The following is a 25,560-nucleotide window of genomic DNA, read 5'->3' on the forward strand; positions in this document are numbered from 1 at the left end:
CAGCTTTGTTTTAAAGCTACTTAATTTGATATCTGTTGTATTTACAGAAAGACACCAACACTGAGGAAATAATTATAATATAATTAATAATATATATTCCTGAAATAAAGATCTCTAGTAACTAAAGATGTTTAATAAATGTAGTGGAGTGGAAGAATAAAGTAAACTTTGTTACAGGAAGTCAACGCCGCTGTCGTCCTCCAGCAGATCCTGCAGATCATCATGCGACGCCGTCTCTGTTTCCTCTTCTTCCTTCTCTTTCTGCTGCCTCGTTTTAACCCCTCGCTGGCTTTCTCTCTGAAAAACTGCACTATCGAATATTCTGCAGACATCACTGATGTTTCGGTTACCTGCACAGATCGAGACCTCGCCGCCGTTCCCGATGACATCCCCAAAACCGCCGTATCTCTCGATCTCAGCTCCAATCAGATCCTGAGGATCAACCGGTCTGATCTGAGCGGTTTATCAAAGCTTGTTTACTTACAGATGGTGTTAAACTCAATGTCGCACATTGATGACGGCGCTTTTGCAGACTTAGTGGAGTTAACAGACCTTGATATAAGTTATAATGACCTCACAAACCTGACAGACAACATGTTTCAGGGACTGACCAAATTAGTGAGTCTGTCTTTGAACCGAAATCAGATTGCATACATCTCCCCGCTGGCCTTTCAGACGCTGATAAACCTACAGAAAGTAGACCTGAACATAAATGAGCTACATCAAATTACTGATATCGTGTCTATTTTACAGCTGTCAAGCTTAAAAGAACTAGACATTGGGATAAACAGATTCACCACCTTTGAGTCTGACGACCTGCATTTAAACATCTCAAACCTCAAGATACTGCAGTTGAATTTGAATCCACTAAGAAAGTTCAGCATTACAAAAGACGTCTTTCCTCATCTTCAGTCTCTCGATTTGTCCAAATGCAGCATTGGCTTTGAGTGGAACGTACCGGACAAGACGTTTCTGAGGGGTTTGACTAGTTTGTATTTAAGTGGAACTGAAATAAGTTTTGAAACGTACAGCGCGATGCTTCAGAGCGCCGAGTCAGTGGAGTATCTCTGGCTCAGCTACACGACAGAATGGTTCGATAAAGGTCTGATAGACGTCGCCTGCCAGATTCCTGCTTTAACAAGTCTCGATTTGACTTTTAACGACATTCACGTTTTAAACGACACACTGCTTCAGCCTTGCTCCAAAATCACAGAGCTGGCTTTAGTTGGTAACGACATGACCGACCTTTCCGAGAACTCGCTCAGACCTTTGAGTCGGCTCATGGAACTGCAGTTACACCATAACTTTCTACCACGAGTGCCGCTCGCCATCAGAGGCCTCTCCTCACTTGCAGTCCTATCTCTGAGTTCAAATGATATTGGAGAGCTCGGCTGCTCCGACTTCCTGAACTTGACGAGATTGATGCAGCTCTACCTCAGTAACAATCGCATCTCAAAACTCAGAGGATGTGTTTTTCGAGAGTTGAAGTTTTTACGATTACTCTACCTTGACGAAAATCCAATTTACAGTTTGGATGATACTTTCAAAGTCAGTTTGAGGAACTTGCGCATTTTGAATATGCACATGAATGATTTTAAGGGACTCGATGAAGGAGACTTTGGGAATCTGTCTTCCCTCCTGTCTTTGGATTTAGAGTCACAGTCAGTATGCAGGGTGGAAAACGGGACTTTTGAAGGTCTTGATCATCTCCAAACTCTTATCCTTGCACCGTACTCTCTCAGGACAGACATGTTCAGAGGAATGCCACACTTAAAGGATGTGACACTGTTCCTCCCCAATTTTTTGAACAGCTTGAGTCATCAAGTACATAATGAGCCACCTTTCTTAAATGTACCGTCTTTAAGGAAGCTTATAATCCAAAACAACAATAAATATGCCATGGTTATCTCACCAGACCTGCTCAGAGGTTTGGAATCTTTAGAGCACTTTGCAGCTGTAAATTTCTTCGCAGGGTCACCACACCAAGACACATTTACATTCACTCCTCGACTGACAGAACTTCAGATAACCGACAGTAACGTCTCACATCCAAAACCTGAACTGTTTCGGCCGATCCCAGACCTGAAGTCTCTCGATCTGTCCAAAAACAAGCTCAGATCTTTGGATTTTCTGGCTCAGGTCGACCTGCCGGCTCTCGGCTGGTTGAAACTGAGAGAGAATGAGTTGACGGTGATCAATGAAACGGTCTTCCAGTCTCTGCCTGCACTAACATATCTGGACCTGTTTGGTAACCCTTTCACCTGTGACTGCTCTAACATCGGCTTCATCCAATGGGTGAAGAGCAACAACCAGACACAAGTTCTTAACGCCTACCAGTATGCTTGTTCTTTTCCTCCAAGTTTTCAAGGAAACAAGCTGCTGGACTTTGACATCCAGTCCTGCTGGATGGATGTTAACTTCTTCTGCTTCATTTCCAGCACTTGTCTGGTTGTGCTAACGCTCCTCACATCCTTCATCTACCACTTTCTGAGGTGGCAGCTAGTCTACAGCTTCTACCTCTTCCTGGCCTTCCTCTATGACAGCAGGAGGAGGAAGAAGGAATCTCGTCACTGCTACGACGCCTTCATCTCCTACAACGTTCATGATGAGGCCTGGGTTTACAGAGAGATGCTTCCAGTGCTGGAGGGAGAGCAGGGCTGGAGACTCTGTCTGCACCACAGAGACTTCCAACCAGGTCAACACCACATTACTCTCCTTTCACTCCTTCTCTCCCTGTGCTCTGGATCAAATCTTTCTTTCAGTTCTGCATCTTTCACTTCTTATTTCCCCCCTTCCTCCGGAACTATGAAAGCATGAGTGATTTTCTGTATATTTTTAAATACCTGCAGCCACAGTGAAAGTTTCATGTCAAAAAATCCAATATCGTGCATCCCTAGTCAGATGTGTTCAGCTCTAAAATCAGCAATATTACAAGTGACCAGTAGAAACAAGGTCAAAAGTCTGAGCTCTCTTGTCATTGGTCAGATGTGTCCGGGGTGGGAGCGAGAACATAAACACAGGAAGAAGGTCCTGAAGAAGTTCCTCTGCTCAAATGCAACATACTTTGTTGTGCTAGTCCTCGATTCATTCTCCTGCTAGCTGCTAGTTACTGTTGATTCCACCTCCCAGCATGCCAGTCACTCCTGGCTACGGGAGCCGTTTAACTCAAACTTGCAGTCTTCCAGTCAGTCAGATCACGTTCCCACCACAAACAAACCACTCCAGAATCTGTTTGTGAGTGGACTGAGACCACTTCCTGTAAAAGGGTCTGTGCTGTTGTTTTGGTGCGATTGTTCAGATCTGCCAAACCAAATCAACCAACCAGAGTCCCATTCAGACTAAGGGCGTTTTCAAACTCGTAATGTGTTTGTTCTGGTCTTGGTAAACTTGGTTCAGTTTCTTTTCACACAGAGAAAAATCCAAGCAAACCAAAATGCATCATTACAAGCCAGGTGAGAACATTCAGATGTGTCAGATGTGTCGAAGTGTCCGATTCAACCAGTCCAAAAAACGACAACGTCAACAAACTGAACCAAGTTTACTAACTCATCCACTGATTTGGACCAGAACAAACACACTAGAAGTTCTTCTGTCTTCTCTCAGTTCTTCACTCTTTAGTAGAAATGAGTCCATGTGTTTTACCTGCAGTGTGTCTAAACTGCGTCTCCACAGGTAAGCCCATCATAGAGAACATTACAGACGCCATCTACAGCAGCAGGAAGACCATCTGTGTGATCAGCCGGCGCTACCTGCAGAGCGAGTGGTGCTCCAGAGAGATCCAGATGGCCAGGTGGGGGCGCCACCTCTCTGTCCTCACATATAGCAGCACCTCCTGCTTTTATCTCACAGCCTCCAAACTGATTCAGTCCTCCGAATCGTCCTCATGGTTCGTCCTGTTTGTCGTTGCAGCTTCCGTCTGTTTGACGAGCAGAAGGACGTGTTGATCCTGCTGTTTCTGGAGGAGATCCCGGCCTATCAGCTGTCTCCGTTCTACCGTATGAGGAAGCTGGTGAAGAGACGCACCTACCTGAGCTGGTCGCAGGCCGGCCAACACACGGGAGTCTTCTGGCAGAACGTACGGAGAGCTCTGGAGACGAGGGACGCTCCCACCAAGAACACCAACCTGCTGACTGCCGCCCTGGCTCCAGACCAGGCCTGTGGCTACGACTGAATGTCATGTCCTCTGTATTTGTTTTTGTGAATTTGGGGGTTTTAGTAACCCAGTGGAGGTTTCTACAATCAAAAACTTATGCACAGTAGTTTTTTAATAAGCTGATTCCTGTATTTCGAGATTCGATATGCTTACATTTGACTTCTTTTAAGCCAACAAATAAATACATAAATTATGTCAGAAACTCATTTCTAGCAGTGTGGAAATTGCCATTAAACTCTTTAGACCTTAATGTTGGGAAATTTAAAAAAAAAAGCTTAATATAGAGACTCACAGGTGTAGTTGGTAAACTAGTGTAGTTGATGAGCTAACCGCTAACACGCTAAAACAACAAAGAAACAACAGCTCTCCAAAATAGTACTAGTAATGTACCTTTACATAAGTAAATGTACCTTTACATAAGTAAATGCAGAATGTCCCTCATATTCTTATATTACATGTTTTTAACTGATGCATCAACATTTATACGCAGCATTTTAATTTTGTAGCTGGTCATGGTTGGAGCTAATTTAAACGGTTTTATGTACTGTTGCATATGTATTGTTTTAAACTGTGTATATATTAATCTGCAAAGTATAGAGTAAATATAGTAAATTTAGGTGCCGAGTTTATGTAGTGAAGGATATTTGCCTCTAAAATGTAGTGAAATAGTCAAGTAAAGTTCTACAGTAAATGAACATATAAGCACCACAACCAGGTCTTTTGTTGGATTGGAGAAATAGTTGCTGTCAACATTTTGATCATTGTTATAGATAATTGCTCATTGATATATTTAACTGCATGTAAACAGAGAATAAATACACATTAAATGTGATCCCATTCTTTTTTAAGAGAGGTGAGTTGTTGTTGTTGTTGGGCTCTTTGTTTGTTTGTTTGTTTTTGTTTTTTAGTATTAGCACACACTAATGCTAATGCTAATGAAGACAGTCTCGCTATGCAGATTTGTACTTTCTACAGTAGCTACTGTTATCTTCTGTTCCAGCCCACCTAGATATTTCTTCAATATCAAGACAAACTTTTAGTTAAATGTTCCTTGTAAGGTGTTACGACTGACTCGCAGGGAGATACACATCAAACTGAGCAGTGACAAACTGAAATTTATTAAAGTAAATTACCTGATAATTATGATGGGGTATGAAAGTCAGGATCAGTGGTTTATGAGAGTGCATGGATGCAGTGGCTGATGGGAGGCACATGTTGTTAGTGTTAAAACAAAAGAAAGCAACACAAAAGAAGCATCCTGAGCTTGGCGAGGGGTGAAGGGACCGACACACACTGGCCAGGTGTTCCCAAGGTGTTCCCTTAACAAAAGTGATCATCTTAAACCAAACCATCATCTTTAAACCTAACCAGACCTGAACCAGACCGCTGTCACATCATAAAACATCATTATTGTTTAACAGTGATGTGTGACGGTTTTATAAAACACAGACAGATGATGTCGTCCTGCAGATTACTGCCGATAGAGACGCCAGATTAAAAATGCTGCTATGTGTCGTTCTGGAGTCACATGATCAAACCACAGATCTGGAGTTTAATGTGGAGGATTTGATGCAAATAAATGTGGTTGAATGAAAAGTAGACCTATATTTTGCTCTGAACTGTAGTGAAGTAGAAGTATAAGTTGAAGTAGAAAATAATGTAATAAATAATATAATAATATAAATAATAATATATTATGGAAATACTGAAGTAAAGTACAAATAACTCAAAACTGTACTGAGTAAATGTATATTCCACCGCTGTTTTTTTGGATGGCTCAGTATTAAAAGACCAGTAGAAGTGAGTCCAATCAGTGTCCTTCCTGAATATTACATGTTGTTGAGAGATAATTGTCCAATGATTTGATTTAATACATTTGATTTCACTTTCCTGCATTCACTGTGAGTTGTGACATGAATGCAGCATTTGTACCTAACCTCTGTAAACTGCATAGTGCAGGATATTACAGCAGTAATGAGGTCAGGCTGTGACTCAGTCCGGTTGTACTCTGGATCAAAGCAGTCGTGTGCTGTACGCTGTTTGTGTGTGTCGTGGGCGACCAAGGCTGATTCAACATATCAGTAAATGATTGATGCACAAATCAGCGTCTGTGTCGTTATGAAATCCTACAAACACAGCAAACCCTGATATCCTCTCTGAACCGCTGGCAGTGAAACATTGCTTGCCCAACACCAGCCAGAAATATGGAAACTGGGACAAAAACACCCTTCTGTGTAAATAATGGAAAAACCCAGAAGCTTGCAGCGCTGCCACCAGCAGCTTTTATAAAGGCGGAACGAGGCTCAGTCTTCATTAGTTTGGCGTCCTGCTCGGTGTTTTCTTATTCCAGGTTTATTCTGAAGCTTTTTCGTCATCATGAATCTGTGGTTCAGCATTCATTTCCTGTTTGCAGGGTTGTATTTGAGCAGCTCAGCTCCAACACCTGAAGAGTGCCAACAATTGGTCAAGCCTTTGTCTCTGGACGACCACTCCGTGGTAAACCTTCCTGTGATTCCTGGCTTTGTACAAACGGGATTCAGGGACAGAAACATCTTTATTTCTGAGAGTGAGATGAGAACATAGATATCAATCTCATGTCTGTGTGTTCAGTACAGAGCTGGAGTCAGGAAATGGTTAGCCTAGCTTAGCATAATTAAGACTTGAAGCAGGCGGAAAAACACACCTACTAACACATCTAGTTCATTATTTAAAATCACTTGTTCAGCGTGTACAAAAACAGAAATGTACATTAAAATAGAGCTGCAACAATTCATCAATCGACAGAAAATTCAATTATTTCGACAACTGATTTAAAAAAAAGTTGTTTTTTTCTTGCAAAAATGCAAAAATTCTCTTATTCCAGCTTCTTAAATGTGAATATTTTCTGGTTTCTTTAGTCTCTATGACAGTAAACTGAATATCTTTGTGTTTATGACATTTGAGGACGTCATCTTGGACTTTTGGATATACTGATCCACATTTTTCACCATTTTATAGACCAAACAACTAATTAATTAATCAGGAAAATAATCGATAGATTAATCAATAATGAAAAAAATCGTTAGTTGCCGCTCTACAGTAAAAATGTTTTTTTATGGTAGGTGCTGGAACTATTTCTTGACGAACAACAGTGTATCCATCCTCACAGTATTTCTGATCAGGCTGCCTGACAACCTTTAGTCACTGCAGGACATTTTCTTCCATAAAATATAAAAGCAAATAGGTTTATTTATTATTTATTAATCACTCTGTAGACTATAGACACGTATGCTACCATTGCCATACAAGAGGTTTCCCTTAATAAAATAGTTAAACTTTTGCAAAAATATGATTAAACAATAAACTATATGACATAAGAATAAGTAAACAAGACTAGACTCTCTATGTGTTATATGTGCATGTTTCAGCTGATGCCAGTATTCAGCTGCATTAATGACAGTTGTTTGCGTCTGTTGTCACTGACTGATTGCATGTTTGTGTGCAGATGCACGGCAGGCTGAACTTCATCTTGGGCTACACTGATAGTGAAGTATTTAACTCCATCCTGAAGGTGACTGAGAGCTCCTGGATGAAAATCACCCCGTCACCGGATGATGTTCACAAAGTTCTGATGTCTCAGGAGAACAAAATGTGAGTTGAAAACATTGTAACTACTGTAACTTAGACTCATATCTTAATTAAGGACAAATTATCTTCCTTAAAACACATTTAAAACCTGCTAAAGTTGATGACTTTGCCTTCTTCTGTCTGCTTTCATGCCTTTTTTTCTATATATAGTAAATGCTGCCACCAATACAGCATTTAAAAATACTCCATTACAAGTAAAAGTCCTGCATGAAAATTCTACTATAAAAGTACATAAGTATTATGAGCTTGATGTAGTTAAAGTATTGCAGTAAAAGTACATAAGTATTATGAGCTTGATGTAGTTAAAGTATTGCAGTAAAAGTACATAACTATTATGAGCTTGATGTAGTTAAAGTATTGCAGTAAAAGTACATAAGTATTATGAGCTTGATGTAGTTAAAGTATTGCAGTAAAAGTACATAAGTATTATGAGCTTGATGTAGTTAAAGTATTGCAGTAAAAGTACATAAGTATTATGAGCTTGATGTAGTTAAAGTATTGCAGTAAAAGTACATAAGTATTATGAGCTTGATGTAGTTAAAGTATTGCAGTAAAAGTACATAAGTATTATGAGCTTGATGTAGTTAAAGTATTGCAGTAAAAGTACATAAGTATTATGAGCTTGATGTAGTTAAAGTATTGCAGTAAAAGTACATAAGTATTATGAGCTTGATGTAGTTAAAGTATTGCAGTAAAAGTAGTGGTTTGGTCCCTCTGACTGATATATTATTATATATGACATCATTAGATTATTAATAGTGAAGCATCAGTGTTAGAGCAGCATGTTACTGTTGTAGCTGCTGGAGGTGGAGCTAGTTTACACTACTTTATATACAGTTAGCTAGTTTAGTCCAGTGGTTCCCAACCTAGGGGTCGGGCCCCTCCAAAGGGTCAGCAGATAAATCTGAGGGGTGGTGAGATGATTAATGGGAGAGGAAAGAAGAAAAAACAAAGTTCTGATACACAAATCTGTTTTCAGTTTTTGGACTTTTTCTCTAATCTTTGATTTTTGCTGAAATATTGGATCATTTGAACATTTATTGAAATGAAAGCATTTGAGAAGTTTAGAGGGAAAAATCACTATTTGGTGGAGCTGTTAACAACTCATAGACATGTGAAATGTGACCCCGACTACACACTGCTTTTTGTAAGACGTCAAAAGCCAAAAAGGTTGGAAACCACTGGTTTCATCTTTAACAATGTGTTGTATTTTAAAAGCTTGTTATATTATCCATTGTGTCAAATCTTCATCTGAAAAGTAACTAAAGCTGTCAAATAAATGTAGTGGAGTAGAAAGTACAATATTTCCCTCTGAAATGTAGAAAGTAGCATCACATGGAAATACTCAAGTAAAGTACAAGTACTTGAGTAAATGTACTTAGTTACTTTCCACCACTGATTATAACACCCAGGTCCACTTTTATGCAGATAATACACTGTTATATCTTTCTGTCTGTGTAAAGTTAAACACTTGATGCTTCATTTTGCTGCTTGTTGTTTGTTGGGATGTTTGTTCCAGACATTTTTCTGGAGTCAGAATCAGTCTGTCAGAATATGAACTCACCTCTTTCTTTGTCTTTTTTTCTCAGGAATGGAACCTGCATTGGCTCAGAGGTCAACGTGACCATCAAAGGCGACACTGCAGTTGGAAAAGGTGAGTTATCTGATCTGACACGAAACTACAGATTCTACATGTTTGTTAGAGACGCCAGCAGGGAAGTCGAGTATCTGACGTATCTAATAAAAGCTGCAGATTCATCACACATGTCATCCAACTGCCTTTAGATGCCTACATGTTTTGTAACAAAGTCAAAACTTGGAAATATTTTTTAATCCAGATGGTTTGAAGGAATTTTGAAAATTGTTGGCTAATCTCTTCAATGCCGTTACATTCAGTGACCTGAATGTACGCTGATACACAAGATGCACAAACTGGAGCTAATTCAAGTACAGAAAGCATCTGTTACCGCATCTAAATATGCTGCAAACATGTATTTATGCTATAAAACACAAAAAAGTAAATTAGATGTTTCACTTCTGAAACGTTTCCTGTGGAGTTCATTTATACACAAGCTAATCACTCATACCTACAGAGTATTGATGACTGATTTAGTGTGACTATCCCGCTGTTAGGAGACTGTCCTCCCAAGAACAACTGGCCATAATGTCCGTTGCCCAAAAATGACATACAGTAACGTTTGAGTCAATCAATCAATCAATCAATTTTTATTTATATAGCGCCAAATCAGAACAAAAGTCATCTCAGGGCACTTTTCACATAGAGCAGGTCAAGACCGAACTCTTTAATTTACAGAGACCCAACAATTCCCCCCATGAGCAGCAGCAGGAAAAACTCCCCTTTAACGGGTAGAAACCTCAAGCAGAACCAGACTCTTGGTGGGTGGCCATCTGCTTTGACCGGTTGGGTTGAGAGAGGGGGGGGGGGGGGGGGCAGAAGAACAACAATCATAACAATAACAATAAGTAGCAATAGCCGGGGACGGACACCAACAGGACTGCGAAGGACCGTGAAGGCTCGGCCTGCAGCCCAGGGTTTCCTGCAAGATGAGAAAGCACAAAAAACTCCGGGGAAGAAGCCGAGTTAGTAACATGCATTGATGTTACATGAATACATACAGATAAGTGACAGCTGTCATCTAGCGGTCGCAGTAACTGAGGTGGAGCAGATGACGTTTATATATGTGGACAGATTTCAGTATTCAGAGAAGGAGGGAGAATGGGGGCTTTAACTACCATCATCCCCTAACCTTTAACCCCGTGGTTATTATTGTTACCATGATGATGAACGTGGTCTAACTTTAAGGAAGTAGTAACTTTAACCCACCACATGTTTCTCTAATCTTAACAAAGTGATCATTTGAACCCAAACCAAATAACGTATTTGGATTCGGGTCCATCTCTAGTTCGCAGAGTTGCTTGTTAGTTTGTTGGTGTATCAAACACACAGCTGACATCGATGTAAACAATTTCCCTGCGTGATGTTTGTTTCTCATTTTGAGGCTAATGAACAGATGAACCTACACTAAATGTTTGATAGAACCTGCTCATTCTAATACAGTATCTTGATGAAACTGGGAATTAAACTGTTGTTGTTTCTGTCCTCAGTGGCCAACGTCACCTCATCGTTCCATGTGCTGGAGAGCTGCCCTGACTGTCTGGTCCTCAGCATCAACAGCACAGCCAGAGACTTCAGCGGGATTCTAGACACGATGAAACTCAACATCCCTACTAAAGAGGAGATCATCGCCCGCGCCTTTTATCTGTTTTGTAAGAAGGAACAAGAGAAGAAGAGAAAATCATGTGTCTGAATCTGAAACATTTGTTCATCTTCTGTTTTTGTTGTTTTTCCAGCCAGAGAGTCGACCGTGAAGGACTCAGACCTGGAACATGCCAAGAAGCAGGCGAGCTGCCTCGGCTTCACCAAAGAACCGGACTTCCACTACGACTCCAAGAAAGGTGATTCACCTGTAAACCTCATAAAATCTGTGATGTCAGACAGAACTGGTGTCTTTATCTGTGTCTTTCTTTCCACAGAGTTCTGCACTGAAGGCGAGGGCACCCGGCTAACATTCACATAAAGTAAAAAAAGAAATTGTTTCAAATTGAAATTGAGGAAGTAAAGACATAAAAAGTGAAACATCAAACATGTGGTCTGTGTTTCTTTATTAAGGATTTCTTTATCTAATAAAATGTTATAATAGGTAGACAGTCCGCAGGTGTCATTAACTCCTCTAGATGACCCCTTTCTTTCTTGTGGTTTTGCTGTAAACAGGACAAGTTTACACAAATATGGAATCTCCAAATATCCTTTTTTGGAAATCCTTCTGGACCTTTTCATGAAAAAAAAATCAGTGCAGAAGTGTCAAACTGTGTGTTATCTTCTTTAAATGTGAGCCCACAGCCCCATACTACCCTCCTCCTTTACAGACAAACACAGGCAGTTATTTACACTGAAAACAACATTTATGTGGACAGTATTTTCATTTTTTACTGATTTCAAACACCCTCTGCTCTGTTTCTGTATTGCAACGTCAGATACTTTACTGCAACGTCAGATATACTTTGCCTTCTCATTTCAAGCCCTTATCAAACGGTGGTACTTTTCAGCCTCAGAAGACGAGATTTTGAAAAGGATATTGAAGGCTATGAATCCGTTCCTAGCATGTCAGCTCCGTGGTTGGATTACCTCCATAGACAAGATGATCCGCATTGGGAGTCAAATAGAGGGAGATTATGAGAACAGGAAAAGGTACAGGAGGACTCTTAATGAACCCTACAAAACGACTGGTCCAACAGAAAAAAAGGCTGTAAAAGGAACGGAAAACTGTGTTTTGCTGGCATTGCCATAATGACCATGCACCAGGTTCCTGCCTTAGTTTCATGCCTCCCCGGGTAGCTCGAAATATCGACAACAAAAATCAGAGCCAAAACAGACAGTCCAGGAAAAAAGGTTCCATGGCTACCGTTTCTAGTCAGCCTGTACCCAAGACCTGCCAGAGGCAAAAGTCTACGGGTGTGGTGGGATCGTCTTCATCTTCCACGCCCACTAGCCTGAAACAATTAGTGGTGCCTATCACAGAACAGCTGTGTTCAAGGGGAATTAGTACTGCAACAGCAGATATTGTGGTGGAAAAACAACAGTCACATTGTCTGTCTGTGAACATTTCACTCATACGTTCAGTATCAACACTTTTACAACTTTTCCACTCCACTATTTTAGAGCAAATACTAAAATGACATACCCAAATTAAAATGTCTGTAGCTCCTGAACCACTCATTATCTGCATTAATAAGGTCTTTCCTCTCTCTTGAGTAAGTTTGAGAAACACTCAAGGTGACACTGAAACAGAGAAGAGGATCTTTGAAGTCAGTAAAAAAAAAAAGTGTCCACCTAAAATTTAAAAATGTTGTGTTCAGTCTTAATAACTGCCTGTGGTTTTATTTGTAAAGTTCAATGGCAGTATGGGAAAGTAAACTAAACAGCAGTGAATACCTGCCTCACATTTGAAGACGATAGCAGACAGTCTACAGTGTTTTATCATGAAGATTTCCAAAGACATTCAGAGACTCACAAAACACCAGATCCTCCTGGTTACAACAAAACCACAAGAAAGGGAGAGAGGACCGGATGGAGGACACTGGTGTCCTAGTGGACTTAACGAAGTTAACAACATTTTCTCTCAATATCTTCTCATGTTGAGAGAAAAAATAATTCAGCAGCGTTATGTTTCTTAATGTTTTGGCTGTTACAGTTTAGAGGAACGAGTGAATTTATGAATCTTGGAGGCAGAGTTAATGCATCACCTCGAGTGTTTCTGACACTGTGGTTCAGAAGCTGCAGCTGTTTTAATTTGCATCTGTCAGTTTAGTTTTTGCTCCAAAACATGGCTGGAGTGGAAGAGGTTGCAGTAATTTGTGTCATTCCAGCTACAAGAAATACAGCTGAAATGTTACGTTATTTGATTTCTTGACAAACAGAAGACTTTAAAAGCACAGAGCCATCATCCTGGTGTTTATCAGTACATGTCAAAGTGTGTGTGTGTGTGTGTGTGTGTGTGTGTGTGTGTGTGTGTGTGTGTGTGTGTGTGTGGACATTGGTTTGTCCTTTTGGATGATTACTGTGGAACCAGCAGTTATTCTGAAAAACACCCAGATAGTCATCCAGCAGTTCTCTTTTTTAACTGGAAAGTTCATTTTACACACGTTTGTTGTTTTTTGATCCATCATAATACAAAATAGTTTCTGATAGTTTAAACCTCCACTAACTGATGTTTTGTCCACTAGTAACTATTTCCACATCCAGCAGTTACGGAGCAACATTATCATTCATGTGGAGTCGTGTTTCTGTTCACCTGGTGAATGTGAGTCCAATATTCACTCTCTTTTAGCTCTGTTTGTTTGAGGGAAATATCTGGCTCTTTAGCTGCTAAATGCTCCACTATGTTCACCAGCTAGTCTACAGCTAACTGTGTCTGTTTGCCGTTTGGTGCTGAGCAGGTAGTGTACAGCGGCTTTTTACAGCTTTTACTCTGAAAAATGACGCTATGAGACGCTGAGAGTGAAGCAGAACAGTAAAGTTGCAGCCGGACAGATAAACAATGAGCTGAAACTCACTATAAAGCTCCGTAAAGCCGAGAGGAGCTGCAGAGTCACTGATAATTCTCTGTAGGTTCATCACCAACACATTACACACTGATATAGATCAGACTGCGGAGGAAGGAAATATATGTTATAGATGCTTTAAGGTAGAATTATGTACAAACTCAGCCTGAACCAAAGTCATGGAAGACATTTGACATGTGACCGTAGGAAAAGCACAGTTGTAAATCATGCTTGATGTAGTTACAGTTTAGGTGATGGTTCTTTAAACACCTTGTTTTTCCTGCTGAGAGCTGCAGAGTTCAATAACCCGCTGAGCACACACACACTTTGGACCGACGAGGCGAGGGGCCAACGAGGGGCGGTTGGCTGGCGAGGGGCGGTTGGCTGGCGAGGGGTCGGCGAGGGGCGGCTGAGGGGTTGGCGAGGGGCCGGTGAGGGGCCGGCGAGGGGCCGGTGAGGGGCGGCTGAGGGGCTGGCGGGAGCCTGGGGCCGCTATAAACTAACCTGCGTCCCTCCTCGGCTCTGCTGTCCAGACAGAGCTTAGAGCAGGGTGTGTTTGTTTTTCCTTCCTGAGCAGGATGAGCATTGTGAAGCGAGTGGTGCTGCTGCTGCTGCTGCTGGCGGCGCTCTGCACCGACGCAGCACCGACCACCGAGGAATGTGACAGTGTGAAGAAAACGCTAACAAAGGACCTGAGCACCGTGAGTCTGCACCCTCCGCTGACCTCTGACCTCGTTTCTTTTACTTGTCCGATGTTGATTTAGAAACTGTTTGTTGTGTCTCATCACACAAATTAAGTTTATATTTAATCATTTGTTTTGCCAATTATGTTTTGTAGATTTCTTGATTTACAAAGAGTCGTGTAAGAGATTTGATGTCATCTATGAGAGGGACAGCTTTTGGTCATTAGTTTGATGTAGATGTAACTGTACTAATATGTGTTTAACGTGATATGATAAGCTCTAATGTGCTTTTTCTTCTTTGAGGGTAAATATGTAATCTTACAAGTTTTCCAGTGTGTCTTAAACCAACGTTCAGGAGTTCAAATGACCATTAAAGCTGTGTTTCCTGCTGTAATCATTCCTCCTGTTCATACTGACCATTAGAAGATCCCTTCATAATGACCTTACAATGGAAGTGATGGGGGACAAAATCCACAGTCCTCCTTCTGTGCAAAAATGTATTTCAAAGTTTATCTGAAGCTAATATGAAGCTTCAGCGTCCAAATGAGTCAAATCAAGTAGATATCTTTCAACGTTACAGTTTTTTTAGTGCCAAAGTTCCTCTTTTTGTTACTATACTTCCACCTGCAGCTCAACAGGGAAACACTGTCCGAGGAAACACAAAGAGGGAATTTGATGCTAAAAAGACTGTAAATGTGTCAGATATCCACTTGATATGACTAACTCAGACTGCTGAAGCTGAATAGAAGCTTCACACAGACTTTAAATGACTGTGTGGACACATCACACACTAAACATCAGCAGAAGCTGTGACCCCGTCTGACTCTGACCTGGTTCTCTCCTCCTGCAGGTTATTGGGGACTGGGTTCTGGTGTGGGCGGTCACAGACGATCCGATAGGTTCAGGCCTGCTGGGAAGCCTCTCCAGCTCCCACGTGGAGATGAGACTCCTCCCTGACAACAAAAGCATTGTGTACAGCGAGAGGAACCTGTTCCAGTGAGATCATTTAAATAATCCTTCAGGTTTGATTCATTAGTCTGACACACAGCTGTTAGTTGTGGCCTGAACCTGGGCCTGTAGTCTGAGTGGACAAAAGTATGTGCAACATGGCTCCACATGGTGAGGAACTGCCTGAAGTAAGAAACCAGATTGTGAGACTTCATAACAACGGAGAAGGTAGACGATTGATAGGTAAAAATTACCAAATAGACTGAGGTTGGTTGAAGTCAAGCGTCTCTTTAATTCAAACTAAACATATGTTGTAGACACGGAGAGTATGCAGAGTCTCCGTGGAGAATTCTGACAAGACAAAGGAAAAACATTAGTATATATTGACGGCCTTGATGCCCTGGGAGGCACCTCTAGTTGTTTACAGATTCCTTCTAACAGCCCCAGACAAAACTTTACAGAGCTCTCACTTTCACATGACCATGATGTCTATTATGTCTATTATAGTGTTCCCCTCAAGGCCCTGCCGCCAAATACATACATACATATGACCATATCTACTTAACTAATACATGAATTTTTCTATCATTTCCCCCCTGTTTATACTTTGTAAAACAAATGAATAAAATCAAAAACATAGAAAAATGTATAGTGAAAACTAAATGTGTAATACAAGATACAATCAAATCAACATCAAATCATCATGAATGAACATAGTTTTTTTTTCTTTTCTTTTTTTCTTTTCTTAAACGATTACATGGATACATGATAAAAGATAACAGTCCTCGTAAAATCAATCAACATCAACTATGCCTAAGCCAGTAATTAATTACTAATGATTAATAGTGATTAATAATGATTAATAGTGATTAATAATTTTGACAATTTCGATTATACCATCATAATTAATAAAAAATGATCAAAATACATCACAGCTGTAAGTTACAACGTTTCCATCAGAATCATCAGTCAATATCACTTCTCACGATTTTCAATATTAACGTCATAAAGAATCCTTCTTTTGTAACATTACATCACATATCCAAAAGTAGGAGTTGTTCTTGATATCTTGCTTCCTGGTGCATGACCACAGCTACAGACTTCTTTACCAGTGCCTTGATAATGGGAATGATGCAACAAACACTTACAAAGATCAGAATCAAAAATGGAGCGACTGGAGCCAATAATTTCAAACAAACAGCGTACCATGGACCGGTTACGAACCAGGACTTGTCAAATTTTGAGTCATGATCAACAGCATCACGCAATGAGGTCAGATTAGCAATAGCCTGCTGAATGACTCCTCCCTCATCATCATTAGCAGGGATGTATGTGCAGCATGAGGCACCTACGAGAGCAAACACACCTCCAGTGGCTGCAGTGAGTTGATCCAGCACAATGCGGTTCTGAAGGGCAACGGCCCTGAGGCCTCTCAACTCCTCCCGTTCAGCCTGCCACATAACCAGCGTAGTGTTTACGAACCCAGAGAACCTGTAGTTCATAGTTTCCATCCGCAGCATTACTTTACCCACTCCAAGAGACGGGAAGAGTGACAGCATGACTTTTTCACCAGTGGACCACAACTTATGGTCTTCTGGAACATTAGAGCCCCAGACAGGATCATGCAGCTGACTTACATCTCTCCTCATACGCTGCTCACCCGGAAGTTCACCAGGGTGGGGCATAGCTGAAACAATGAAGGAATGATCAGTCGGCTCCACAGCCGCACAGCGACCCACCCAGCCAGGAGGAAGTTGAGCATACATGTAGTACCCACAGAGAAACATTACATCAGTCTGTGGATATGTCCCAAGGACGTCTGGCACGGTGAAGTAAGGTGCACACGCACTGCCCATCACTACCTGAGAATAATTTAGGGATGCTTTGCCAATGTTCGAGGTACAAGGACTCGAAATAGTAGAGCAGAAAAGTTTTGGGATCTTTCCTACTTTGATGGAGGAGGACTCAGACAGAACTAATTTTTGAGCAAAACAATCAAATTTAATTTCGGGTCTCAAATGGACCGGCCCAAACAAGGGTTCACTCCCGACACTGAGAATCTTAAACCTAGAAAACTTTCGACCTGAATAAGGCCGCAGAGGTGGTAACACATTTCCAGTTGTCCTAAAAACTGTTTGATTTAAAACCGTTGAGTCAACACTAGAAACCAAGATATCAGGAAACAAACTCTTTAAGTCTTTTACCGGTCTGGGGACAACATGGGGGTTGTTTGTAGCAATCGGCATATGGCTGCACACATAGCAATTGGAGCGGTTCTTGGATTCAGCAACATACTTGGCATAAGAATACCAAAAGTTAAGTGTGTACATGGTGGAGTGTGATTTCCTTGCTGAGATCATTTGCAACCAGACATCCTGAGCGTGGCTGATGGCATCATCTTCCATAGACCGGGCCCCTCTGAGCAATGATAGATAAGGACGAATAGTAGGGAAGAACCATATGCAAATTGGTATCATCAAAACAGTCACAAAGAACAAAACAATCATCACTCTTTTACACAGTAACCAATAATACCACCACTGTAGGAAGGATATGGTTGTTGGAGTCTCCTGTGCTGGTGATGGAGGTTGTCTGTTCCTCTGGGACGCCATGACTTCAATATTTCCCGAGTCCACCAGGTGGCAGCAGTAGCTCGAAAGCCTTTCAACTCCTAAATCCTCAGGGCCCACTTTGGAAAAACACCGAAATCTTCACCGGTTTGAGACGACACTGCACCTCTATTTGCACAGCGCCCCCTGTGTAGCCGGACTTACAGGTCACCTGAGGAGTGGCTGAGAAGGCAATACGAACCCACTACTCACTCACCGGTGGCACTCGTTTACAATGTGTCTTGTGCACCCACGTGGTCCGGCCCTCAACTCGAACTGCTGTTGGAGTGGTCAGTAGTACGGTATAAGGCCCCTCCCACCGTGGCTCAGTCCACTTTTTCCTCCGGAACACCTTGATCAGGACCAGGTCTCCTGGCTTGAGATCTGATTCCGGTTCTGGAATAACATCAAACAGATATGGTGGTAAAACATTTGCACGCAACTGTCTTTGACATAGAGTCTTTCTCATGTAGTCAGCTAGACAGTCCTCAGCTTCTTGAGCTGGTGTGTGTCGTAGTTCAGGAATTTGGTAACTTCTCCCAAATAAAACCTCAAAAGGTGACAAACCATCTTTGGTAGGTGTAATGTGCATTGCTGTTAAAACCAAAGGTAGACAGTAAACCCAATTTTTCCCAGTCTCTGCCATTGCTTTTCTCAATTTACTTTTAATAGTTTGATTTGTCCTTTCCACTAAGCCTGCTGACTGTGGATGATAAGCACAGTGGTATTTAACTTGTATCCCAAGACTTTGGGACATCTTAGAAATCACTGCATTCGCGAAATGTGTTCCATTATCACAATAAATTTTTTCTGGTATTCCAAAAGATGGTACGATATGCTTACACAAAGCCTTTGCAACTGCTATAGCATCTGGATTCCCAACAGGAAATATTTCAACCCATTTCGAAAACTTATCCACAATAACTAATGCATATTTCTTCCCTTCACATCTACTTAACTCGATAAAATCCATCTCAATGTACTGAAAAGGATACACAGGTTCTGGAAAAGAGCCTGATTTAACCTTATAATTTCCCTGTGGATTGTTCTTTGCGCAAATCAAACACTGTGAGCAATATTTTTTGAAATAATTCCCCAATCCATATGCCGTATATGTTTGTTCAATTAAGCTCACCATCCCCCCTGACGAGACATGAGTGACTCCATGGCTCGTCATAGCTGCATAGCGATAGAGAGACTTTGGTAAAATTGGTTTACCTACAGGTCAGATGTAAAGTCCATCTGCGTCTTGACTAACTCCCTTAGTCTTCCAAAACTGTTTTTCTTGTTTAGGAGAGCTATGTTGCATGTCCATTAAAAAGTCAGTGGTTACTTGAGCTTTGTCAATCTGTACAGAGAAAGAATGACTAACATTCCCGCGAGCTGCTTTCTTTGCTGCTTCATCTGCCTTCCTGTTCCCACGAGACACACTGTCTGTATTGTTTGTATGTGCCACACACTTGCAGACAGCGACCTTAGCAGGCAGCTGTATTTCATCAAGTAATTTCAACAGTAAATCCTTATGTGTTACTGGCCGACCTGTGGATGTTATCATTCCTCGGTTCCTCCACTGCTGTGCAAAGGTAAACAAAGTGGAAAAGGCATATTGACTGTCTGTCCAGATCGTGACCTTCTTATCTTTCCCTAACCTGCACGCAGCTGACAATGCAACTAATTCTGCTGCTTGGGCAGAGAAATTAGAAGGCAAAGCTCCAGACTCTAAAACTTCATGCAGTGTAACTACAGCATAACCAACTCTGTTAATCCCATCTACATGTTTACTTGCAGAACCATCTACAAACATCACAATGTCTGCATCAGGTAAAGGCGTGTCAATCAAATCAGCGCGAGGTAGGGTTAATTCGTCGGTGATTGCCACACAATCATGAGGAATCCCTTCTACAGGGGTTGGAAGGAGCGTAGCTGGATTCAAAGCCGTACATCTCTCAATGGTCAAGTTTGGCTGGCCTAACAATGTGGCTATGCAAGATAAGTGTCTTGCTGGTGACATGTGTGAATGTTTGTGTTCCAGTAATAGCAAAGAGACAGCATGTGGCACTCTAAGAGTCAGTGGCCTAAACAAAACCAAAGCAGCTGAGGTCTGCACTGCCATAGCCGCTGCCACCACTGCCTGCAAGCATCCGGGCAGGGCTCTGCTTACTGGGTCAAGTCTGGAGGAGTAGAAGGCAACAGGTCTTAATTTATCCCCATACTCCTGTAACAGGACAGATGTCATAAAACCATTTTTGCAATCCACTGTTTGTATGAAATCCTTTTTCATGTTAGGTAAGGCAAGTACAGATGAAGAAGCTATCAACTGTTTTAACTTTGTGAAAGCCTGCTCGCCCTCCTCAGTCCACACCACCTTATCTGAAGCAGCCATTGCTTTACCATAAATCATATTCTGTAATGGTTGTGCAATTTCGGCATAATTAGCAATCCATAACCTGCAGAAATTGCAAGTACCAAGAAAAGACATCATCTCTCGCTTTGTTGTAGGCTGTGGTAACTGCAGAATAGTTGTTTTTCTCTGCTCATCCAACACACGGCCTTCAGGAGTTAGCGTGTAGCCTAAATATTTCACCTCCTGACTCCACAGCTGGAGTTTAGACTTAGAGACTTTAACACCAGCTGCAGCTAGATATCTCAACAAGGCCAAAGTCATGTTTTTGCACTTTTGTTGAGATATAGAAGTCACAAGAATATCATCAACATAAGTCAAAATCTGAGACTCCTCTTCAGGAGGTTCAAAAAGGTCAATACATTTTTTAATTTCTTGAGAAAAGATAGTAGGGCTATCTTGAAACCCTTGAGGAAGTCTTGAATACGTCAATCGTCTGTGTTTAAACGTAAACGCAAACCAAAACTGTGACTCAGGGCTCAAAGGAATGGTAACAAATGCGTTTGCCAAGTCAATCACTGAATACCAAACATTTGTGGGTTTTATGTTGTTCAGAAGAGTGTAGGGATCTGGCACGTTTGGAGCTCGCGGAATCACAGCTCGGTTCACAGCTTGTAAATCATTCACTAACCGCCACCCGGAAGTAGCTTTTTTCACAGGCAGAATTGGTGTGTTGCAGGGTGAGTCAGGACAATCAACTAAAACTCCTTGTTTTATTAAACTGTCTATCACTCCTGAAATACCTTCCTCAGCTTCCGGCTTCAAAGGATATTGTTTAACAAATGGTCTATAAGAGCTTTTAGGTTTAATGGTAACAGGTGTGGCAGTACGTAACAACCCGATATCACCATCTTTCCCTGTACTCCACAGTTCAGAAGGTAACTCTTCTAGCTCTTTTTCCTGCTCCTCTGTCAGCAAACACACTTTGTCCTGCAATGATCACAAAGAGGGCTGCAAATGAGTTGTGGCTGCTCCCACTGTTACCCAATTCAGCGCCTTCCTGTACAGACCGTGTCTCTGGTGGAAAAACACTCCGTTCCCCCCTGACTCATGCTGCACCCAACCTTTTAAAGCCCTCTCCCCCAACTCCACTAACGCACCGACGTCCGTCCAGTGCATCTTAGGGGCCTTAGCAAGACCAATATGGGGCAGGGAATGACCTCTGTACACTCTGTTCAATTGCTCATCCCCTTTCACTGCGACCCCCACATTTCCCAATTTATCCCAGTACAGTGAGGTCAAAGTTAGTCGGTAATTGGGACACCGGAAAAAAATCTCCTCATATGCAGGGTCTGGCCCTGCTTCGAAATTTGAGTGTGTAAACACGCACATGTCACCTTCCCCTTGAACTTCAATACCTGGCCTAGTTACACTAGTCGCTTCTCTGTGCAGTTCGGCAGTGATAGCTGCTGGGCCTTTTTTGACAGGGTCAATGCTATACCAAAACCGTGGCCTGTTCTTATCTTCAATCACAAAGATACAATCAGTCTGAGTTTTTCGGAAAACCACAACCCCTTTGTCAGTTGGCATGATTCCAAGTTGCAATGCTGCCATGCCATCTCGGCCTAGGAGATTGACTGGGCAATAATCAGAGGCCACCATTCTCAACATTACTGAAAAACCAGTCACAGGATCAGTTAGTTTTGTTTTTTCTGTCAATCTCTCCGACACCTGATGTCCTGAAGCTGACACTACTGATAGTTCTTGTTTTGTCAACCGAATACTGTCAGGCAACTCTTTTTTCCTCATCACAGTCATGCAAGCTCCTGAATCACACAAATAGGTACACTTTTCTCCCCTCACCAGCAGAGTCACAAAAGGTTTATCATCCCACTCAGCTAACATTACTTCAACAGATTCCAAATTTAGCACTTCTTCTTGCGATATAAACTCTGATCCCTCCACTCCTTCAGAATCATAGTCAGCATCTTCAGTTTTTGTTTTCTGTTCTGTATGTGTGTGTGTGATTGCATGACCTGATTCTGCAGGGGAAGCTAGTCAGAAGTCCTGCTCCTCATCCTTCTCTCTGTCATCTCGTTCCCTTTTCTCCCTCCGACCGCCTCCACGGCCCCCGCGCCCTCTCCTGCCCCGTCCACCACCTCGACCTCCGCCCCGCCCGGTGTCCGCAGCTGGAATGAGACTTCTGCATTCTCTGGCGATGTGGCCTCTTTTCCCACAGCGATAGCAAATAATTTCCTTCCTGCGGGACTCAGAAGAGAAAAAGCAACCATCATCATTCTCACCGTCATTATAAAACACCTCTCCTTTTCTATGTTTCTTATCTACATTTTCCAGAACTTTTTCAGCGTGTTTAGCATTTGCGAGAATAACCCTTCTCTGCTCTCCTTCCCATCCGACCAGATGTTCTTTCACCCAATTTGCAATCGGTAGCCTTAAACCCCTCAGGAGGCAGGATGTTAGCTGCGCCTCGTAGCGTGGATTAACATTCTCTCCGATTCGCGGCTCCAGCCCACTGTGTCTATTAAACACTTCCGTGAGCCTGGCAGCATATTGTGCTACAGTCTCTTTTTCCTCCTGTACCACAGCATCAATTTCAGCCCAATCGTTTCTCTGAGCAAATGTTTCCCGAAGAATCTCTGCCATTCGGTTCAGCTGTGGACTGAGCCCGCGTGTTCTATCTCGGTCCCACAGGAGCGGCTCACCGTTTTCCCCCATAGGTCTCCAATCAACATTTACAGTCGCCCAATCAGTAGTCAAACTTTGCATGAGGCAGTTAGTCATTTCTTCCCCGTTTAGCCTATAGCTATTATACAGCCCATACATTTTCTCGATGTATGCTTGCACATCTTTACGTGGATGAGGAATCCCATCTACTGCCTTTTTCACGTCCTCCTTTGTCCAATTACGGAAGACCCAAACCGAATCTGGTTGCCCTTCCCCTTGTCTGGGATTCGGCAGTTCAATCAGTGGCGCTACTAAATCGGACAGTTTTTTCTGTGACAGATCACAATGTTGTCTGGTTCTGCTTGATATCGGAGGGTCTGTTACAGACCTCTCCTCCCCACTTAATTTGGTCAGATCAGGATAGAGAGATGGTGCTTTTTGAGATGCAGGGCTATTCAGGCTCAATCTGTTTAAACCCTCTGTGATTCCACTTATCTGTTCCCAAGCTGCGGCTCCTTCCTGGTACGGTGGCGGGGTGCGCTGTGTGGTCGGAGGCGAGGATGACGCGAGGCCGGGGATCGGAGCGGTGTCCTGTACCTGTTTATCAACAACAGAGTGCAAGACAACAGAGCTTGCCACAGCATTAGTTCCATCATCATCTTGTTGTTTTACTTGGCCCATAGACAAAAGTTTCTTTCGTCTTCTGCACTCACTCCTTTTCTTTGCCTGTTCTAGCCACAAGTATGCCTGTAACAGCCCTTCCTTTTTCTCTCGTTTTTCATCCCCTTTGCACGCCTTAGTTATTTCTTCACACAGTTTTTTACAGTCGTCTGCACACAGTCCCCCTTTAAACTTATATTTCTTCTTCCATTTGTCAAGGTACTGCACACTCTCTTCATTCATCGTGTACATAAATTTTGCATCCATGCTAATACATGAATTTTTCTATCAACGATCATCAGCAAGCTGCTGAACAGAAGCCAAACAGCTGCAGCGGTGGTTAGCAGGTACAGGAGGAGCCGTACTACCGATAACAGAAGGTGCAGCGGCCGTCCTCGAAAAATGACGACACACACAATTTGGTCTTTATGAAGCTTTGCATTGAAAAACAAACAGGGAAGTGCTTCTGTTTTGGCACAAGGACTATCTGTGAAGCTGGTGTTTCACTGACTGCTCACACAGTGTGAAGGACACTGCAGGAAGTCAACCTCTACAGACGTCTGCTCACAAAACGGCACAAAACTGCAAAATTAAACTTTGCTCGTTCAGGTGAAAACAGAGTAAATTATTTTGGATCAGATGGGGTCCCGTATGTGACAGCATAGTGCCGACCCTGAAACATGAACGTGGGAGTGTGCTGAGTATAGTGTAGTATAATATAGTATACTAAGTATAGTATATGGTATGTTATAGTATAGTGTATTCAATTCAATTTTATTTATATAGCGCAACATCACAACAAAAGTCATCTAAGGGTTTTCACAGGCCTTTATGTCGTTAAGGCATGCTTGGAGTTTAGTTAACTGATTGGTTTCATCAGGCTTCATTGATAAATATAATTGGGTATCATCTGCATAGCAATGAACATTTATGGAGTGTTTCCTAATAATATTACCTAAAGGAAGCCTATACAAGGTGAATAGAATTGGTCCAAGAACAGAACCTTGTGGAACTCCGTGTCTAACTTTTGCCGTCACGGAGGATTCATCATTAACATGTACAAACTGAAAATGGTCTGATAAATAGGATTAAACCCGCGTAATGCAGTTCCTTTAATGCCAATTAAATGTTCCAGTCTCTGTAACAATAGTGTAGTGAGTATGGTGTAGTATAATATAGTACAGTGTAGTATGATATAGTACAGTGTAGTATAATACAGTATAGTGTAGTATAATATAGTATAGTGTAGTATAATATAGTACAGTGTAGTATAATATAGTACAGTGTAGTATGATATAGTATAGTGTAGTATGATATAGTACAGTGTAGTATGATATAGTATAGTGTAGTATAATACAGTATAGTGTAGTATAATATAGTATAGTGTAGTATGATATAGTACAGTGTAGTATAATATAGTACAGTGTAGTATGATATAGTATAGTGTAGTATAATATAGTATAGTGTAGTATAATATAGTATAGTGTAGTATAATGCAGTATAGTGTAGTATAATATAGTACAGTGTAGTATAATATAGTACAGTGTAGTATGATATAGTACAGTGTAGTATAATATAGTATAGTGTAGTATAATATAGTATAGTGTAGTATAATGCAGTATAGTGTAGTATAATATAGTACAGTGTTGTATAATATAGTACAGTGTAGTATAATATAGTATAATGTAGTATAATATAGTATAGTGTTGTATAATATAGTACAGTGTAGTA

At 41.6% G+C, this 25,560-nt stretch overlaps 2 protein-coding genes across 2 annotated transcripts in view; both read left to right on the forward strand.

Annotated features, from left to right (window-relative positions):
- Positions 1-207: 207 nt before the first annotated feature.
- LOC137198469 (toll-like receptor 13) lies at positions 208-11,445 on the forward strand. Its single transcript, XM_067612354.1, has 10 exons — positions 208-2,695; positions 3,673-3,790; positions 3,910-4,160; positions 5,003-5,006; positions 6,517-6,649; positions 7,638-7,783; positions 9,370-9,434; positions 10,907-11,068; positions 11,153-11,257; positions 11,336-11,445. The coding sequence occupies exons 1-10, from the start codon at positions 223-225 to the stop codon at positions 11,377-11,379; spliced, it is 3,501 nt and encodes a 1,166-aa protein (XP_067468455.1). The 5' UTR covers positions 208-222; the 3' UTR covers positions 11,380-11,445.
- A 2,964-nt stretch (positions 11,446-14,409) lies between these two features.
- The window catches only part of LOC137198945 (saxitoxin and tetrodotoxin-binding protein 1-like), a 16,338-nt gene continuing 5,187 nt past the window's right edge, over positions 14,410-25,560 (forward strand). The window contains exons 1-2 of the mRNA XM_067612977.1: positions 14,410-14,604; positions 15,437-15,582. Of these exons, the coding sequence (XP_067469078.1) occupies positions 14,482-14,604; positions 15,437-15,582 (269 nt within the window). The 5' untranslated portion in view covers positions 14,410-14,481. The remainder of the gene's footprint in view (positions 14,605-15,436; positions 15,583-25,560) is intronic.

This window comes from Thunnus thynnus, chromosome 15, assembly GCF_963924715.1.
Source record: "Thunnus thynnus chromosome 15, fThuThy2.1, whole genome shotgun sequence".
Taxonomy (NCBI): domain Eukaryota; kingdom Metazoa; phylum Chordata; class Actinopteri; order Scombriformes; family Scombridae; genus Thunnus; species Thunnus thynnus.

Coding starts and splice junctions, on each gene's coding strand:
- LOC137198469 (XM_067612354.1), top strand. CDS start 223: ATGCGACGCCGTCTCTGTTTCCTCTTCTTCCTTCTCTTTCTGCTGCCT. Junction 3,791..3,909: donor AGAGAGATCCAGATGGCCAG/GTGGGGGCGCCA, acceptor TTGTCGTTGCAG/CTTCCGTCTGTTTGACGAGC. Junction 9,435..10,906: donor CGACACTGCAGTTGGAAAAG/GTGAGTTATCTG, acceptor TTCTGTCCTCAG/TGGCCAACGTCACCTCATCG.